This window comes from Poecilia mexicana, unplaced genomic scaffold (genome assembly GCF_051168715.1).
Source record: "Poecilia mexicana isolate PSO_F unplaced genomic scaffold, ASM5116871v1 scaffold_23, whole genome shotgun sequence".
NCBI classification, from domain to species: Eukaryota; Metazoa; Chordata; class Actinopteri; order Cyprinodontiformes; family Poeciliidae; genus Poecilia; species Poecilia mexicana.
The window spans coordinates 10,585,567-10,606,120 of NW_028263392.1; the positions used below are offsets into that span (position 1 = coordinate 10,585,567).

The 20,554-nt window shown below is 40.1% G+C and overlaps 1 protein-coding gene across 1 annotated transcript; it reads right to left on the reverse strand.

Annotated features, from left to right (window-relative positions):
- Positions 1 to 853: 853 nt before the first annotated feature.
- Positions 854 to 20,282, reverse strand: st8sia1 (ST8 alpha-N-acetyl-neuraminide alpha-2,8-sialyltransferase 1). The gene is made up of 5 exons (XM_015010207.2): positions 18,892 to 20,282; positions 17,006 to 17,150; positions 13,286 to 13,392; positions 8,487 to 8,579; positions 854 to 8,124 (listed from the first exon to the last, which is right to left on the reverse strand). Exons 1-5 carry the CDS (start codon positions 19,068 to 19,070, stop codon positions 7,644 to 7,646), a joined length of 1,005 nt encoding a protein of 334 aa, XP_014865693.2. The 5' UTR covers positions 19,071 to 20,282; the 3' UTR covers positions 854 to 7,643.
- Between the last annotated feature and the right edge of the window lie 272 nt (positions 20,283 to 20,554).

Below are 20,554 nucleotides of genomic sequence, written 5' to 3' on the forward strand. Positions count from 1 at the left end.
TTCCAGAAAATTGCAAACCCGAGTTCCGTTAAGTCAAGGCTACAAAGCCCTTGTAACATTAAGTGAAACATTGATTAATTCTAGTCTGGATTAGAACTTTTTGTTACTTCTTTATCTTTTGCCACTGCAATATACTGGTTATCTTTTGTTTAATGATGCTTTTATTACGCAAATCACTGTGAACTGCGTTCGCTGCTGAATGTGCTGCACAAACAAGCTTCCCTCGACTTAAAAATCATCGGTTTAGGGGAGTTATATAGTTACAAACGTTAAAGTTGGATGAAATGCGACATGAAAATAGATGAGCTTTCTCTTTCCTTTTTCTCTTGGACTCGAGAAAACCCAGATGAACCAACAGCCGGAAGCGACGTGACCTCAAGCCGTCCATAGGAGCTGCTTCGGCGTCGTCTCTGGTGAAGTCGGGTTTGTTTGAATAACACAATAAAACGTAACGCAAGTGAAAGCGAAACAAAAGCAGTGGCAGAATAAAGAGAAGAAATCAAAAGCTGCAAACCAGACCTGGAGGAATCCATCTTAGTGTGTCAGATTATAAAGTCACAGGTCGGCTTGTCAATTTGTCCACGGCCGACAAATTGTCATTGTTTTTCTATGCATAAAGTTTTGGAGAGTATCATTTAGTTTTTTTTTTCCCCCGCCACCCGTCTGTCTTGGACGCCGTTTTGACTTTGATTCCCAAATATTTAAGAGTCAAATTTTAACTCAATTAAAAATGACCTGACAGAGCTAACGTTTAATTAAAATAATATTATTAAAAAAAAACCAATTCAAGTAACACAGTGACTGATACTGTCAGGAAGTGGTTGGTGGTGAGGAGATGACGCTGAGACCCAGGTAAGGTGATGAGTTAGATGAGTTTAATGATGAAAATGCTCGGTAAACAGTCCAGGAAAGGCAGCACGGCAGAAACAAGCACGCAGCTAAACGCCGGGAGCTACAGACTATACGGACTGAACGGGAGCAAGCACAAACCAGGACTTGCCAGTTCTACTGGAGAGTGCGGATTACATTAGACAAACAACTAGACATACGTTTGACGTTAAACAAACTTAGACAAGGACCCGACGAGGAACACAGACAACAGGTGGGTTTAAATACACACGGGGTAATTAAAGGAATGAGACACACCTGGGAAACAATCAACGGGGAAGACGCAGAGACAGACTCACAGGGAACAGGACTACACAGAAACTCAAAAATAAACCTATAGAAACACGGAACATGACAGATTCTTCTTCAGTGGAAGATTGAGCTTGATAAAACATAGATGTCAGGTTTAAAGGCCGACTCGAGTGTCCTTCTGTTATTCGTGTTCCTGTTAATATTACAGAATATTCCTGTCAGGACTCGTCTCCTATCTGTGACGCATGTTGATTAGGACTGTTTAAATCGCTGCAGGAGATATCAACATCCACGTCGACAACCTCCACAACAGAGGAGCAAACGAAAACAAAACAATAAATAGCAATACGACATGCTTCCGCTTGACTCGGCACGTAAAAACCCGCTAACTGTCACCCTCAAACTGCAAACCTCCCCCCCCCCAAAAAAAAAACAACAAAAAACTCAAAACACTGAATTCTTTCAAATCAAGGCCAAAACCCTATCAGCTTGGAGCTGCCTTTAATTAATCACAGCTGGAAGAATCATAAACTGCAGTCCGTCTTCAAATCCATCATCATTTTTACTTTGAATCTGCAAAGCACAGCCATTATGGACCGCTCAGCCTTCTATTACAGACTCCAAGAGGTGTGATCTGACCATCCAAAAATAATGTTTACCAGGAGTTTTCTGACCGGGCATGACTCTCCGCATGTCCAAACCTCACTGAATGCAGCCTTTCATACGAGTACCAGAAATAGGTTCCCAGTTAAAAAAAAAAACAAGGTTACAGAAAAGTGTTTAGAAAATCAGACAAGCTTAAATCTAACACTGATATGCTGAATCTGTGTGGAGAAGTGTCAATTGGAATATTAAATATTCATGTGCTGAATATATATTTATCCCCTGTGAGGTTTTTGCTTTGAAATGATCGTAAAACTCTGGCATAGCAACAGAGGTGTGTGTGACAAACTTTGTTTTGGCGACTACACAATGGGAACTGACATTCTATGGGAATGTAATATGTAATATGACATAAAGGATGACTTTAACAATGTGGACTTTTGTACTTTATGAAATCCAAAGTAATAAAGCCATGCAAAAGTAAAAAAACCCAAAAAAAACAGGAGTTAATTTTCCTTTCGTTGTTAATCTGTGATCTCAGTGCCACGGATAAGACGGTCGTTTCTTCGTAACGGAAAAGGTTTAGCTCTGAGCAGAGGAGGCCTGAGATGAAGCTTCTGCTGACATCTTTTAAAAAATTCATGTCCCATAAAAACCAAGCGTGCAGACAGGGCTGCGGAGAGCACAGTGGATTCCCGTGAACGCCTACGGTCCTCAGAAGCAGAACGGTGTGTGTGGCCGAATTACTGCGCGCACATGCAAGATAAAGATAAAGCAAATCCTCCTCTACAGTAGATGTGGCTCTGTTTGACATTTCTCCTTAAGAATGAGGGGAACTCTCAGGGGAAAGCAACAAAAAAAAAAAGAAAATCTTTTTATTTTTTTTAGACTTTTTTCTTTTTATTTGACTCTGGTGTTGAAGTTTAACATGGGTATGGTTGTTTTGTGATTTTTTTTTTTTTTTTTTTTAGCCGTAAACAGTCAATTTCAAACAAAACCCCTAGTTTTATTTTTACATGCTCAAGCTGGGTTGCTGACATCAAACTGGACAAAATGGTTTAAAATCAAAGTGGTACAAAGGGGGAAAAAAAAATCTTTGAAAAGTGGATCTCCTTCCTCATTTTGCATCAAATGCTGCAGGTGAAGACAAAAAAAAAAAAGAACATTTACATGTTAAATAAAAAAAAAAAGGACTCATCGCACTTGGGCTTAACTGCATTGACACGATCAGACAAGTTTGTTCCAACACAATTCATCATAGCACCATAACTAAAACTGTAAGGTTATGTATGCTAAATTACAATAAACCTGATTTTACAATTTGTTGAAAGAGTAAGCCACTATTAAGCCACATGGTGAACACTTTGCCAGTCTGTACCTTGTATGCTAAATGCGGGTTGTTAAGAAATCGACAAAAAAGAAAAGTGCAAAATAAAAATAAAAAGAGTTATGCAGTTAGAGCAACATCAATGTTTGGCTTGTGATGTCTCAATCGGCCTCAACATAACGGCATTCATATAAGTTGGTGTATGTAGTTTGCAACCCTAAAAATGAAACCTGTGCTGTGATGCTAGCTAAAAAAACAGACTAAACAAATTTTGTACTATTGTCTAATAATCTCATACAAAATTATCTTTTTCTTGTCCTAATTTTACAAATCTCTTGGATTGGGGACTAGGACTTTGTCAGACCTTTTCAGATTAAATTAAAGTTTCCTTCATCATCTGTTGAATTTGTGCAGCTGTGCTGGCTTTGTGAAAGGCCTGCGCACAAGAGTTTTTGTTTAAAGCCACTGCGTCAAACTAACGGTGTTTTACGGTGGTATGAGTATTTAGTACCATGTAAATGTATTTCTATTAATCCATCCGCTGTGCAGTGACAGGGAGGAACTGCAGCAGGCAACAGGCTGGTGTTACCAAAATGTCCTCTAATGTAAGCAAGCAAGTTGCATCGTACGTTAGATGACTTGTAAAAAAAATATGCTTACGTAAAACAAACAAACAAACAAAAAACAACCCGTCACTTGTGGGGACATTCACATCAGCCAGATACAATGTCTAGTGCTCAAGCAACAGTAAGATTAAATATTCCTTTGAGACCGATAAAGTTACATTAGAATCCCTGCCCAAAACTTCCCTGTCATCGTCCACTTCATTCAGTATTATTATACTCAGCTGAAATGCCTCGATTTGTTTCAAACAATGAAAAACTCAAGACCGAATACACAAGCTCTTAAGAAAAGCCTCTAGGCCGCAGAACAAAACAAGCAGTAAGCCTATATTACAAACTTTACAGTAAAAACGGGCGATTTTGCCCATCGGAGAACTCCACCTGCTGGTGATGCACTAGAACGCGGTTAAAGCAGGAAACGCGTTTTAAAAATATACTAACCGTAATCCAAGACTTGCCAACTAGCTGCATATGAAAATGTCCAAAAAAAACCTCTCTGTAAAATTGCATTAGTCCTAAAAAGAACTGTATGCGAATGTGACATGGTCGTTTGCAACAGCCGTTTTATTATTTAACAGTCAACCAGCACAGCAACTAAGAAATAAATCATCTAAAGCTTCAAATATTTGCTAAAGTGAGCCGTTTTGAAGCATTTCTTCACAACTAGGCACGCAGCCACTAAATTCCAGATGATGGCAATAATATGCGCCGCCACTGTTTCTTAAAATAGCAGACATATGTTGTTCATATGGGCGTTTTAGCACATCAAAATGCGATTAAGAAAAAATAGCATCTCTAGTTTGATCACCGTTTTAAATAATTCGAAAAATCTACTCTTGCTATGTGAAGAGCGTAGCGAGAGAAGCACACCTGTGATTTATTTCAACCGAAGCTCAACTAATTATGTCAGATCTAAAACTAATTTGCCCCTTTTCCACAAGACCAAAGTTTACATCACATTTTTTTTCACTTCACATTTGCACAAAAAGATGAAAAGATGAAGCTGGCAGGCAGGAGTTTTCGCTTGTCCCGGCCGACTTTTACTGACGGCTTGGGGAACAAAAAAACAACAACAAAAAAACAAAAGAAAAGGATAAAAATCGATGACTCAAAAGCGCCTACATATTAAAAAGTCATCATGCTTAATTACAGTTAAACTTTGACAGATCATTCGTTTACAATACTGGGCAAAAGACGACAAATAAAGATGCAGATAAAAAAGAAAAACAATCGTTGAAGTTGAATGGACTGCAGTAAAAACTATTCAGGATTTTTTGTTTTGTTTTGGAATAATTCACATTAAAGTTACATTTACATAGCAAATGAGGTTTGTAACCTCAAACAAAAGAGAGTCAAACACACATGCTCGGCATTAGATATGCACTGCCCTTTTTAAAGGAATAGTCTTCGATTAAAAAACAGAACTCCATTTTCCTTCTCATTATTGTGAGTCTGAGGATCACTGGTCATGCTAACTTGGCATTTCAGGCTAACGAGCAAGGCAGTACAGGAAATAGAACGTAAATCTATCAGTGCAATTAGTCAGACTAACATTCACTTAAACAAAAAACAAACAAACAAAAAACTTAGATAAAACCCAAGCCTGCACTCTGATGGTACTCTGCAGGGTAATCTTTACAGGGTAAATATAATTTTTGGTGTCAAATTTTAAAAGCTTAAAAACAATGACAAGAAAAAGAAAGAAATGATGTGATTTATTGGTATTGCAGCTATTATGTTTTACACGATCACAGCAGAGTTTTGCTTATAGAAAGAATTTCTCTGTTGTTAAAAATGCTAGTCAGAAGCAGGCAGGAATTTAAATCTACCTGAATGGTTGCAGAGAGTGCTTTTACGTCCTGAGGTAGGGTGCCAGTCAGTTGGGTCTCCAAGCTAATTGTTAGACAACATTTCTCCTGACTTTCTTTTTGTCCCTGGAAAAACTGACCGATAATATGTTGCCTATAAATTTGCGCTTGAGTTTTAGAATCCAGCTCTCTTTCTGGATGGCCATTTTCTAATGTCTCAAACCCCAGGATTGGTAATATCACTTTTTGGCGACTTTTAGTAGTCGGGCACAAATGAGCATGAAAAAGAAAACGTTTCAAATATGATGATTAACGCCCCTCAATGTAGAGAGCGGCATGTTTTGTTAAAGTCATTGATTTCTCTTCACAAAGCCACAAAAGGCTTCTGATTACCGATTCATAAGAACGGCAACACGTTTCTTTTTCTCGACAGCACTGAAAACCGAAAAAGTAAGCATCACCAACTGCATCGCGTCAGCCACACCAGTGAGAAGTTCACGAGGGATTCTCCTCTAATTCATCTAAAAGGCACTGGACCTCATTCAGCTTTACAGACGGAGCAGATAAGAACGTACAGCACTAAACTTCCAAACACGTTTGGTACCTCCAGCAGCGAGGACTGCGGTTCACATCCCGCGTTCCCCATGCAGAGTTCTCAATTGTTGCACCATCATGTATGGCACAATAGCACATACGAGAGTACATTTTTAAGGAAAAAAACAAAACAAAACAACAACAACAAAAAAAGACGCCATCAAATAAATAAGTAATGCGGGTTTTGCATGTATACAAAAAAAAAAGTCCATTTGATTTGATTTTGAAGGCAAAAAAAATAAAACAAAATATCATAAGAAGAGTTCAGGACAGAGGCTCAGCTGCGCCTGTTCTCTGAGGCCAAAATGATCGATAACCGAGTGCAACGGGTTCACTATTTACTCAACGAGGTTTCCTACATCTAATGGGGGGAAAAAGCAACACTGACTGAAAGCCCCGCTTTGTGCCATCGAGTTCCTCTTCATGTGTCGGTGTCCTCTTTATATCAGCGTCTCCTCGTTTCAGAGCGCAAGCAGCACGAGGACTGGGTGGGAGAGCATGAAAGAGTCCACTGTTCCCCTGGTTTGGCACTTGACAAGTACAGTCCTGCTACCAGGGGGCCGACTTCCAGCAAGGCTCTCTACAGAAGTGGATTGGATTTAAACTAGGGAGCCTGCTTTTGCTGAGTTTCACCGAAAAACAAAAGGCAATCACCGTTAAAAGTGAAGCGAAAGCTGAGGTACCTATGTGTTTCGGCAGGAAAATATCTTCCCTCCCCTTGATGAACCACAAACACAATTCACATTAAACCCTAAAGAAAAGCAATAATAATAATAATAATAATACTAATAATAAAAACATCACATTTGGCAAACAAAGACAAGATACACAACAGCAGGTTTTCCCTTTTAGATCGAAGGTTTAAAATGCAACATGGCTTAACATTCTAGGGGATTGAATTCAGAAGAGTAAGTACATTGTATAACAGCTCCATTTGGAACGAGTCAGTTTGAGAAAAAAACTGAGATCACACCCTGAAAAAACAAAACACTTTTTGTTTTTTTTACCCCTTGCTCAATTAAATTCCACTTCTTTTCAAGCCACCAGGACACCATTATCTCTCCATTGTTCGTTGGGTTTCAGCAGTGCATTTTATTATTCCCCTTTGGCCCTTCGCTCCCTCTGCCTCCTTACATCAGAAACTCAGATGGGGGTTGGTCCACCTGCCACATGTGTCAGTCAAGAGGAAAATCCACCCCCCGACCCCCTTTCCTCTTTGGCAGCTGAGGCTTCCCGTGGAACACACCGTTCCACAGATGAGGGCAGATCCACGGAAAGTTTTGGGACTGTACGGAAGCTCTGTGTGTGTGTGTGTGTGTGTGTGCGTGCGTGCGTGTGTCAGGGAATAGACATTTTTATGATGAACAGGAATAAAAAGCAGGTAAATAAATAATCATGGGTGCAGTGTGGGTACCTCCCAAAGGTTATACTTTCACGCTTGTGAGAGTATAACCTTTACTCTCACAAGCGTCTTGATCTTTTGCAATCCGACCCTCTTCTCCTGCTCACCGTAATAACCTCACCGACGTCAGTGAGTCCATAGGCGCCCTAATTCCCTTCACTCTGAGGTCGACACCTTCCCACCTTCACTCGCAGGGTGCCGCTTTTGTGGAGGTGCCACAGCTGGACGAACTCCTCCGGCATGGCGTGGAACCACTTGCCGGGCAGAATGTTGTCGTAGTAATGGTGGCTGATGGGCTGCCCGTCCAGTCCGATGGAGAACGGCCAAAAGCCGTAAACCGTCACCTCGTCGCACATCCCCAGGGCCAGGCTGACCAGGAAGAGGCCCGTGGAGAGGCGCATGGCGTGGACGCCACGCGCTTTCCAGAATTTGCCCACGTTGCGCAGGAAGTCGGGGTTGGCGAAGAGCATGGTGAGGTTGGAGGGGGAGTCCGCGATGGCGTAGTAGGCCCGGAGCGACGGGTCGGTGCCGGGCCTCATGGAGAACGCTGGCATGTAGATGAAGCTGGAGCCGTATGCCTTCAAATAGTCCACGAAAGCTTTTCTAGACCAGAGAAGGCCTTGGAATCTGAGGAAGAACAGGGAGAGTTGCTCTAAATGCCTCAGTGCAGTGAGTGAGATTAACAACCTGGAGTGAGTGAAGAGCGCTGCCCAGTTAAACATAACATAGTTTTACGGTGACTAAGAATGAAATTTGATCCAGTGTTTATATTTAATTAAGCCTTTAAATTATTAAAAGCCTAATCCTGTCAACATTTAATTTTTTTTTTTTTTTTAGTGGCTGGCCTACCGCAACTAATCCAAGAGCTCATGAAAAGAAATCCTAGAATAATGTCTACACTGCTGCAGGTCTGATCATGATGACAGTCAAAACGCGTGATGATGGCCTGGAGTTGCTTTGACACTTCAGCACCTGCAGAAGTGCTTTACCTTTTCTCGATGATGCTGGGGTTGGCGGTGACCAGGTGGGTTTTGTTTCCCACGTCCGCCAAATATTCCTTCGTGAGCGGCGGAAGGTTGCACCTGGAGGAGTGAAAGGCCAATCATGAGAATTATTTTAGTATAATCCAACATAAAGACCACAAATTTATTCATATAAGGTAAGAAACTAAATGTAATATGGGCCTCATTTTGTAAGATGCAAAAAGAAAATAATTTTATTTTCCATCCATAGCCACGCTGCCGTGGTAGAACAATTACGTTAACCAAATTAAACACGGAGATGTAGGTTTTATTAATTTAGTGTGGCGCAGCACAGCAAAGGGAAAGTAATGCAGAAACACCACTGAACAACATCTAAAAACCACTCGTATTCTTTTTTCCTCTCCCTCTCTCTCTGTGTCACCTGCACGATACGCAAATCGGTAGCCATGGCAACTGAAAGACAACAGTTTCACTCATAGAGCAGAAAACACCCCAAAAAAAAAACCCCATACAAAGAACAGAGCGTCGAGTCTGTTACAGTATTGTGCTTTCAGGCTTTGCGTTTATTTTGCAACTATGAATAAGTAACGGTCTGAACGCAGCAGTGGTCGGTTAGCTGATTTAAACGCATGATGATCTGACACTGATGATCTGTTAGTGTGTTTATGTGAGTCGCCCTTTTTTTAAAAATTTTTTTTAACTGAACCAAAACGCACAGAATTCAGAGAGACAGCAAACTCAAACTGTGGTGGTGGCACTTCCAGTGTCAGCTGCCACAGGTTAATATTGAACATTGAATATGCATACGTTTATTTCAAAGAAATCAACCTGTGAAACACGATAACCTGGGAACCTGTTATTTGTTTTTTTGGCCCTTCAGCAGGGAGCTGGATTTGGAGGCCGGGATCTTTTGCATGTTGCACCCCGTTTCAACACGTCTGTGGAACCGTTTCTTAAAAAGCTTGCTGGTGCGGTTTATGGCTGATGTGCTTAGGTGTGAAATTAGAGTTAGTGACCTTATGAATTGGTGAATTAAAAACCCTTCACGAGGTTAAGGGGACCGATTATTGGGTGGCGATTAATTCCCAAAGCATTGTGAGCAAATATCACAAACTACTCCTGTAAGTCTAGGTTACAGTGTGGCTCAGAAAGAACCTGAATGACATGATGCACACTTGAGTGATTACGGTTTCACTTTCAAGCACTGCTGACTTCCCGCTTGTTGCTGCAGGAAGCTGCAAAGCAACATAAATTTGCATCTATTACTCAGATGTGAACGTTAAGCTCAGCTGGCAGTGAGTGAAAGGCTGAGTGCGCCTTGGAGACGCCACGCACTATTCAAGCTGTGAAAGGAGACGTGTGCTCTGTTAGCTACTGATTTTCCTTTGTTCCACTGTCTTTGCATCTCTCCATCCAATGCTGGGCATTCAAATGTGCGTTTTGTGCTGAATTTTTAGTGACATTTTCATCACAAAACATTGGTCCATTCGGAAATCTGAATCGAATTCGGTTCCACAAGGCACATTTATTTCAGGAATTCAATTCAAAAAGTGAATCTTGTGCATTTGCATAGGTTCGCTACACGCAGAGCAACAGATTTCAGATGTTGGATTTCGTTTTTATTACCCAAGACCTAAAAACAAAAGAATAAAATTCAAACAAGCTTCACAGTAAAGTTTTACAATGAGGACTGACTGCCAACCCCGCCCCTTTCTTTGACGTATCTTCCAGAAAACCTGAAACTATAAGGAAGTCACAAATAGATTCACTTCAAATAAACAGTAGTCGTGTAGTCGTTACAGTTGTTGCACGGGAGGAATTTCTGCTGTAGAAAGTCAGTGAAAAAAATAACTATCAACACTAGAAACTTGCAAAACTAGAAAATTTTTCGCACAATGCAGATGATAAAGTTATCGACTTGGATCGGCTTACTGAGGAAGTAGGGTGTAAGTGATGGTGCTTTAAATTGACCTTGTGTGTAATTCAGGATTCATACATGTTTATAGTCTTATCTGTGGCAGTTATATGTCTCAAATCATAATGCAGCAATTAATAACAGACCAAGATAACCTAAATAGGAAATTAAGTTTATAAACGATAACTCATTTGTGGGAACTAAAGCCATCAAAATAATCTGGGAAAAAGCGACCGCACGCCTCGTTAAATCACGATTTTACTGTGACCAATTACTTTAAGTTGACTTCAGTTTCACTGCCAGTCATGTAGAATCAAGAAATCAACCTGACTGTCAACATGAAGATCTGAAAAAGCAACACGTTGCGGTGCTGCGTAGAGAAATTCAAGAATAGATGAGAAACTGACTTGAAGAAACGTGCAGAAAAAGTTGATGGAAAAGGCAGAAAATTGAAACAACGTCCTAAATTTCACAAAAACATTTCATCACTGTCTTGAGGTGGTTTTTGAATTCCCCCCCCAAAAAAAAGAAAAAAAAAAAAAGATGCAAAAGGGGAGAGGCAAACACACGGATTTCTGTGCCTAGATGATGTTAGACTATAATATTTATTGTTCTCCCTTAAAATTACTGTATTTTCCGGACTATTAGCCGCAGGTATCTCTGCCGCTCCAGGTTTTCCACGATGCAGCAGCAGCAGAGGGGGGCGGACACCCAAAATTTGAATCATAACAGGTCAATTGAATATCACATTTATTACGGTTGAAAAAGAAAAAAGTTGCTAAGTTTATATTTAACTGAACTGATTACAGTAGGGTGATTCTATAATTGGAGATACATTTGGCACTTCAAGAAATGACAAAAAAAAACTTTTCATTTCTTAAAAATTTTCTTAGGTAGTCTATTGAAAAGGCATTAAACTTTAAAAAAAATCTGTAATTGCCAAACATTAGCTACATATTTTATAATTTTTTCTCAGAAAAAACGTATATTTTTGTCAACTCTTGTTCCGCTATGTCAACTCTGTTACGGACAATATAGACAGTGAGTGAAAAAAACAATAAATTCTAGCAGACTAAAATATTTTTATTCCATTACACCAAGTGTCCTACTACCCAAATACTTTAAATGGAGATGTTTTACTTAAAAATACATTTTAAACAATCAAAAGATACTCAACTTTTCACAGAGTTGTTCGCATAGGGTCAAACGTTTTTCATTAAAACTCATTGAAAACCATCATTCTTTTAGAAATAAAATTGGTCAGTAATACTAAATCACAGCAGAAGTCAACCAACAATGTATATGGTGCTCTAGACAACAGTTTTCCTTTTTTTTTTGGTGAAAGTATGTCATAAACATGTCAACTCTGTTACCTAACAGAGTTGGTGTTAGTAACAGAATTGACAGGACCATAATAATTTAGAACTGAAAACTCTGTTATTGTCAACTCTGTTACCCTATTTGGTAACAGAGTTGACAGTAACAGAATTGACAATTTCAAACATTTTTATTAAAAACTCCACTTGTGAGTAGAAATTGTGAAAAAACATGACACCACTGAGATAATGGTTTAAAAACCATTAAAAAAACTTGTCTCTGATCAAAAATCTGTTGTATTTTTCTCATGATTCTTTGGTAACAAGATTGACGTTGAAAACGATAACACCTGGTGATTGTGATTTTTAAACTAAAATATTTCCCAGAGAATGGCACATAGACCTCTGTGTGTTTCAGGTCTTATCAGTAAAAGTAAATGACTTAATTTTATGCAGTTTATATAGCCGTAGAAGGCAATTTCCCAGATTTACAGGGACAAAACCATATGGTAACAGAGTTGACAAAAAATTCTCGGACACATATTTTTTCAAAAATAAGGGTATTTTGAGTTAATTTAATGTGATGTTGTTATTAAATTGACCTTTTAGGCAGTTTAAAAAAAGACAGAAAAAACAAATTCACCAAAGAAAAATAATAAAACATAGGTTTTTGCATCATTTTTCAGGTTAATAAAAAAGACAGTACCCAACTCGGACGACAAGAAATCTTGGTTTTTCAGCTATATAAAACAATTTTAAATGTATTTACTTAAATGTTTTTACTTGTTAAATATTATGATCCATTAAAATGAGTAATAAATTACGAAAACATTTAAAAATTGAAATATTTTAATATACCAGACCAAAAATAATGACTCTGGACATCAAATGTATCTGCAATTATAGAATGACCCAGTAGTTTCCGAACTGTAACTGTAACAGTAAAAGTGCTGATCCTCCGTGTCTGCTACTAGCATGTGCTAAATGAAAATAGGCGCTTACTTCTTCTTCTTCTTTAGATTTCAAAGGCAGCTTGCATCCATTATTATTGCACTACTGCCATCTACTGGATCCTAATATCTATACCTCAAATTCTCATAATGATCCCAGTATTATTTAACGAAAAATCTTCTTTTTCCCCTCAATGCTATTTAACTGATCAACAACATTCTCAAATTTCAATTCCCTATTAAAGCCTAATTCCGTTTTAATGGTCGCTTTCTTCTTTTATTTCCAATTTTGACTTCCAATGATTCATTTCCTGCTAAAGAGCCCCCTGGTGGTTGAAGAAAAATCCACATATAAGCCGCGCCGGACCGCATGGTTCAAAGTTTAGGAAAAAAGTGGCGGCTTATAGTCCGGAAAATGCGGTAGTTTGATTTTAAGTTTGACAACAAACTGAGAACAACTAAACAGAGTAATGGGGAGCTGTGCAGCTTCAATAAAGTGAAATATCGAAGCCCCAAACCTACAGATCTCTTTCCCTTTTACCGTTTTTCTTATGTGCTCTGAGCCCAGTGAATTTGTTCCGCTCATGCACAAAGCCGTGGACTCCAGAAGTCTCTTTGTCTCACCGCATGACGAAGTCAGCCTGGTCAATGTCCCGTCCACACTTGCTGTGCCTGAGGATACCGCCGTTGCCCACCACAGCGCACTTCTTCAGGGGCTTCAGAGGGGTGGTCTGGAGGAAACAAGAAACGGTTTTGTTAGCAGGCAACCTGTTGCGCAGATCCACATAACACGCATTCATTTTCTCTAAGGAGTCGCCTAACATTGAGGCCATTATGCAGTTGAGGGTGTGTCCTTGTGCTAAAATTCCCTCAAAAGCCCCTGGAGTGCTGGAAGACGAATCGCCGAAGAGATATGAGGAGAGGGGGGGGGAGATTTCCAGAAAGCAAGCTTGGGTCATGCTAACCCATGAAACCGATGCCGTCTCTGATATAACCTCCTGGAACAAAGTCCATATTATGTGTGGGTGGGGGGAGAAAATCATCTGATTGTCAGGCACAGACGAGAGGCACCATGTCTCTAAATGAATCTACTGATAGTAAAATAGTTAATGAATAAATGTACACTTTAAATAAATATGCCCTCTAAACCCCTTTTTCCTAAATATGTTAAATGCTCCACTACTCTAGTAATATAATCAGACCTCTGCTGGCTTTGAGAATGATAAAAAAAAAAAAAAAAGCTGATCCAAAATATCTCTGGAGAAAATAAGAATTAGACGCTCACCTAAATGACCTTAAAATATATGAAAAAGAAACAAGCAAAAACATAAAATGTAGTCTGCACCACTTTTCCACATGCATAACCTACATACTGTAGATAAGTATCTACAGTATATAGGTTATAGCTGTTTTTTTTCTTCATTTTTCACAACTGTCCTGCTATGTCATGCTTAGTCATAAAAATGAGAAAACCAACAACAAAACTGTTTAGAAGATGCCAAAAAAGGCTGAACAATCTAAGCGTGTCACAATTTAGCTACACTGATCAAGTTCAGATTTTTATTGCTTTAAATTGCAGAACCACATTGTCCCTTTTAAAAAAAAAACACAATCCGTTATCTCTATAATATATCTTTGACCATGCAACTATAAACTAATAAAACTTGTTCTCTGTGCATACTGCTACTACTTGCTACAATTATAAAACCACAATAAACTTTAAGGAGGCATCCCTTTTATGGTTGAGTACTTATCTTCAATCGCCCTCATGGTTAATCAACTAAGTCCTTGAAATATATTCTATTTTAAGCACACAAGATTAATTATTATAGTTGTGAATTACTTTTTATTAGCTGATCGTTATGTAAGCTTGACATAGTTTTGAACGCCGGCAAAGCCGTGTAAAATGACAGAAAAAAACACATACCGGATGCAGAAAAGACCATGCTTCTGCAACTTTTACCGTGAGTTCAAGGTGAGGATGATGACACATAGTGGTAATAACTGCCCTCATTTCTCTCTGAGAACACGTTCGCAGGATGCATGGCTCGGCGTCTGGACTGAATCGACATTTGTGGCGGTGACTTTCATTTGCATCCGTGCAGACGAAATATTCACAATGCGGATCGCAGATCAAATTCCAGCGTCTCACAAGTGGACAGTTGAAGCGCACCGATAAGGTTCTAACGTTCACAATCACACCAATGAGTACGACAGATGAAAAGATCATAGGATTCTTGCTTTGCAGCTCGATAAGCCTCATGTGTACGAGCTCCGTTTGAACCATCTTACTAACCTGTAATTACACGTCAAGCTGGTTTTAGGCACATTCCCCTAAAAGCAGATTCGGTAGCAGCTGCCAGCGCCGTGCAGCTTGGCTGGCTGTCTGTGTTCAGACCCACAATCACAGCAGTGGTAGTTTACTGTTTTTAGAAGAGGGCATCATCTGCCTCACATAACTACCAGTTCTCTCCCCTCTGAAAAACACACTGCAGGTCATGTAGGTTCACGCAGGAAGTGCAGGGCCTGGGCTAAAAATAGAGCTGCAATAACCTCTGTTTGGTAGATTCACTGGAGTTGAAACTAAAGAAAGATGATTACCTTTTTCACCTATACTGCTCCTAGCTCAAGACTGCAAATCTCAGATATGAAATGACTGTTTCTTTAGACCAGAGAGACATGGTGGGTTACACAGAGAGTTTTTAAACCTAATCTCAGAGAATTTATATTTAATTATTTCATTTTATTTTTTACAAATCTGTCAATAATCGTGACTGACTGTGGCTGGTGAATTCGAACTCAACTCTCCAAATAAGTTAATTTGTTTCCTTCTGCAACAGGCCAGGTTGCTTTGATAGCTTTTTCATTCTGGATTATATGAAGGGAGATTTTGGAATTTGTTTGGGTTATCTCTATCTGATATATAAAAAAAACTAATTACATCAAGGGGCAAATGTGAATGCTTTTCGCATCACTGCAGCTGCACATCGAAATTAAAGACAATTCCTTTTAACCAGGATGATAACGCTCAAACCAGCCCCTAAAAAACAAGTCTTTAAGGAAAAAAGGAATGGGATAATTTTAGAGAAGCAATTGTAGTTGCAAATTCATCTGAATAATATTAAGAGACATTTAATGAATGTTCAATGGATCAATTGGAGTCCACTGAACAGTTTCTACAAATCGCAAATTGAAAAGTCAAGAAAATAATATTCGTAAAAAACATTACATGTGAGCTTTTATTGTTACTTTTTATTATTCACCCAAACTAAATTTTGGTGCTCTGGAGCAAATGGTAAATAAAGAGAAGCTTATTCAGAGCCAGCTATAAATAAATAAAAAATAAATAAATAAATAGACAGCTGAATTCTAAAATATTTTTAAAAATGTTATTCCATAAACCCAAAGTTCATAAGGTGAAACATTGTATGATTGTAGTCACACAAATGGATGTGAAGTAAAAACTGGTGTGAACTGAGTGGGAAGGATTTGGTTAGCCTACTCTTGGTTGCTTGGTTAGGATTTGGTAACCAGAAACCTGTCTGTCCAGAAATCAGGACAGACAGCCACAGTGGTCCTGCCGGGTCACTTTCTCACTGCGTTCACATTTTTTATTTATTCACCCGCAGTTCCCAATGCTTGCATGACTGGACAGGCACTGCTAATGACTTCAAATTAGGGTCAGATATTCATCATGCCCCTCAACCGGTATACTGTGTGCAGATATGCATCCGGAGGGCCTAAACTACGTCTCAGACCCAGTTCCTCTTCCTGTGGTTAAACGGAAAAACACATTGGTTGGCAGTGCCTCTTCACTGTCAGTTTACTGCCCACAGATGAATCTGCACGCGCCGATCCACGCAGCTGCGAATGCAGGCTGAAAACTGCTCAGATGGCAAAAATAATTAATTCATTACAAAATGAAGAAATTTGTAAAGTTCCAGATGTTGATTTTCGATTACGGTTAAGCGTCTTTACGATGACACCTCGGATGCTCGTCTGTCCGTTTCCCCCACAGCTTCATATTGACTCTCTCTCACACAAAGACAAAGTGCAAGTAATCCTCTTCCCCTCGGAGGATGACTGTCTGCCCCACTGACCCCTCCCTTCCTCCATTATGGATCACCAAGTCATCCCTGAGCAAACACATCGTCCTCACATCGGCAGCAAGTGTGCGGAGAAACTACCTCAAAATGTATCTACTCCAAGTTACTCTTGTGTCCTTAGGAAATGATTCCATCAGGAAAAATTGTGGCAAAAGAAATATTTTACATGTAAGCTAAACATGCAACCCTGCCTGCGAAAAAAAAAGAAAGAGTGTACCACATGGAAATGCTGGTTTACCTGCACAAAGATCGAATACGTCTCATTGTTGACAGTGTGTGAGTAGTAATACTCTCCATCGTACCACAGGACCTTGCCAATGGGAGCGTTCTCCTTCGTCACGGAAAACATCCACCTCGGATTGCAACATTCTGTCAGCAGATTCCTGTGCAGGAAAGAAGGGAGGATTAGTCTGACCTCTGGAGACCTCTGGGATGCTTTGGTGTAAACTGTCCCACACGCAGCTGCAGGAATGATTTATGGTCGCAAGCTAAACAGACAGTTGTCTTGAAGTCGTCGCTGAAAAGATTGTTGCCGAGCTGGAAACCGTTACCATTAGAGAAACACGGCTGTATGGTACATCCGATTGGTTAAAACGCACAACTCCAATGCTGACACCACAGGCCGACCATGATGGAGGTCAACATGAAAAAAAAAAGTACATTTAGGATGTCTTGCAAGACCAGGAAATAATAAAAATGTATGATTTAATATTTAATTGAATAATGCTCTGAATGCTGTAGGCATGTTCTTGTTTCATATTCTTCTCAAGTTAGTTGTAGCACTACTTAAATTGTTCATGTAACTCTTCCTGAATTTAAAATATGTAATGACCTTCCCTCTTCTTTTTCTCGCTCCAAAAACATGATGTGTCGCTTTTAGACTTCTGTATACTGGCAGACATACAGAATGTCTATTTAAAGCTCCACACAGAGGCCCAGCACAGGGTGCACATCCTCCTTTATTGGTTTTCAGTTTTGGTTCTGTGAACTGACTGGGTTAAATGGGATTAAAGGTTGAAATTTAAAGACTACCAGTCAGAAATTTTAAAACAACCCCCAGTTTTTCCAGTTGTTTTTAAATTGAAATTCAAGTCCAATGTAGCTTGAAATGTTACAAAGGTAAGTGGTGAACTTCCAAAGGTTAAAAAAAAGGTTGAGTTATCCCAAACTGAATAATAATGTACAGTTCAGAAATACATAAAAAGGTGGATAAAGCTTTGAAAGCAGGTGGAGATCATTCTCCAAAGATTCAATCGCAAAGAAAGTCAAGAGAAGTTTCCTTTACTATCAAATGGGCCACAGGCGAAGCGAGCTGGCTGACACAAAGGCACAAAAAAACGCCGAAGACAAACTTCTACCAGCTTCTGTGTTAGGCAGATCACAGACCAACGGCTTCAACCACAGCTTCACAAATCCTAGTTTCAACATCAAAGAGAGGACTTCGAGCAGCTTGTATGACAGGTCGAGTTGCAGCAAGTGAGAGGCGCTCTGAACCAAAAACGGCTTCCACATTCATCCTACAGCAAGACGACAATCAAGAGGTTCATGCTGTGACAGAACAATACAGGAAGAAATGACAAGATAAGATGAAAACATGAAGTGATTAGCGCAGTCTTCAGATTTCAACCGCATCGAGCAGGTTTGGGGTGAATTAGGCGGAAATGTGAAAGCAGAGCAACGTGCAAGTGAAACACATTTAGGCTATAGGAACTTCTGCCACTAATAAGGGATTTCACTTTCTGAAAAGTATTTGATTTCCATAGTAGGAAAGAAAGAAAGCCACAAGTGTGTTCAGCTGTTTTATCTACCAAAGGCGGCCACTTTGACTGGTCAAAAAAAAAAAAAAAAATTCAAATAAATTTCGGTCCATAACCTAATTGCACAAGTTATTCATTAAGCAATGAATTCATTTCAGAGTGACATAAATGCAATTAAAAAAAAAAAAAGGTTCCATTGATTACTGAGAGTAGTAAAAAAAATAATTTTGCCATTCATATCTCCTAATACATGTGATGTTCTGTTATCTTTTAGCTCCACTTGTGTCTTCCTTACCAAATGCAATTTAGCATAAATAAGCTCTAACGGGATTTGAGAGCAAGGGAGAAATGTGAGCCTGGAACCGACCTGTACAAATCGATACCCGTCTGGTTCTTCTTCCACGCTTCCCCCAGTCCCAGCACCTCCTCCACAATCTCTTTGTCGCTGGGAAGTCTGTACGCAGGGAAAACGTAGAACCAGCCGAGCACCAGCACGCACAGAGCGGCCCACACCGACAGCTTAACCCGGCAGCATCGCACCAACATCTTCCCCCTCCGTCTTGTGTCAAAACAGCAGCAGCAGCAGCAGCAGGAGCAGACGGAGCGGCGCGTCAGAATCCTTTTAAAATCGCCGGATCAGAGCTGCAGCATCCCGACAAAGGAGCGTGAGCTGCTCGGTTACGCGGTGGAAGTCCGGCTTTGAATGAGACGGGCTCTGATTTACAGGAGAAGCAGAGGCGTGTGTCCGTGCGGTGGTGTGTGTCCGTGCGGTGGTGGCTCACGCTCGGTCGCGGGGCTGTGGCGCAGTGTGTGAGGGTCTGTGGGAATCCGGCGCTCTGCTGGGTGTGCATCACCACCATCATCCCAGCCAGGGTTATTGTGAGGAATCAGACGGGGGGCCCCTCCTCAAGCCCGGGGTTCCGTTGCATCTCGTTCTGTCCGTGCTGCTCCCCCGCCCCTCCTCGACCTTGAGCACTCACAAAAAGCCACCCCCCCTCTTTCCTTGAGGCCCCGGCTGTAGCCTAAAAATGAAGAAAAGTGTGCGGCGCAGATGAACCGGGCCAGTCCTCCTTCTCTCTAAAGGAGAGCAACCCCCTTCCGATAAGACAAAGTACTTCTTGTGGGGATGGAGGTGCGTAAAGGCGGACGAAATTGGGGAGGTGGAGAAAAGAATGTGCCTTTCAAAGTAAAAGCATGCGCGCCGACGCCGTATATTCCCATCGCAATCTGCTCCCAAACGAGGTTGTCTCCGGATTCCCGTTCCGGACGAGCTTCTCCTTCGTAACGCCATATACAGATGACAAACTGACTTCTCTGACAAACCCATTTCACAAACTGGCTTAGCAGCCCAGAACAGCAACATTTAGTTTTGTTCTTCACTCAGCCCAGAGCGGGAATTAGAAAAAAAAAAAAACTTATATTAGTTTATCCAGAGAAACTACTCGTTACCTTAGATCAATATTTAGCACTAAACTTTTAATATCAGAGCAGGACCTAGAGAAAGTAGAACAAAGTTAGAAAGTATAGAATCAAACATTGAGAGCCAACATCTAGTTTTATCAGAACAAGATTCTGGATAAACTCCTATTACTTTATAAATTGTGGGGTACTTTTATGGTTTGTTTTCCTTTGCTATTTTTGTTTGTATTTCCTCCAATTTACGCAAAGCACTTTGAATTACCTTGTTGCTGAAAATGTGCTATACAAATAAAATGATCTTACCCAGCAGTGTTCTTCTGTGGTTTGACGGTTTGCATATTTCCGTCTGGTCCCTATCTGTAACTCATTGACCTGAAGTTGCATAAAGGAGCCACTGAAATGAAAACAAGTCGCATCCATTAGAGTTTGAGTTCTTGAGGTAAAATATCATTCAAATGCAAGACCAGCAGAGCCACAGCAGTTACTTTACTGCATATCTGGTTCATTGCTGGATTTCTGACCACTGTGAGCCGTTAGCTTTTAGTGAGTAATTAGTTGGAATAAGCTCAACTTTCATGATATGATTCAGTCATGCAGAGTAATATGCTTAT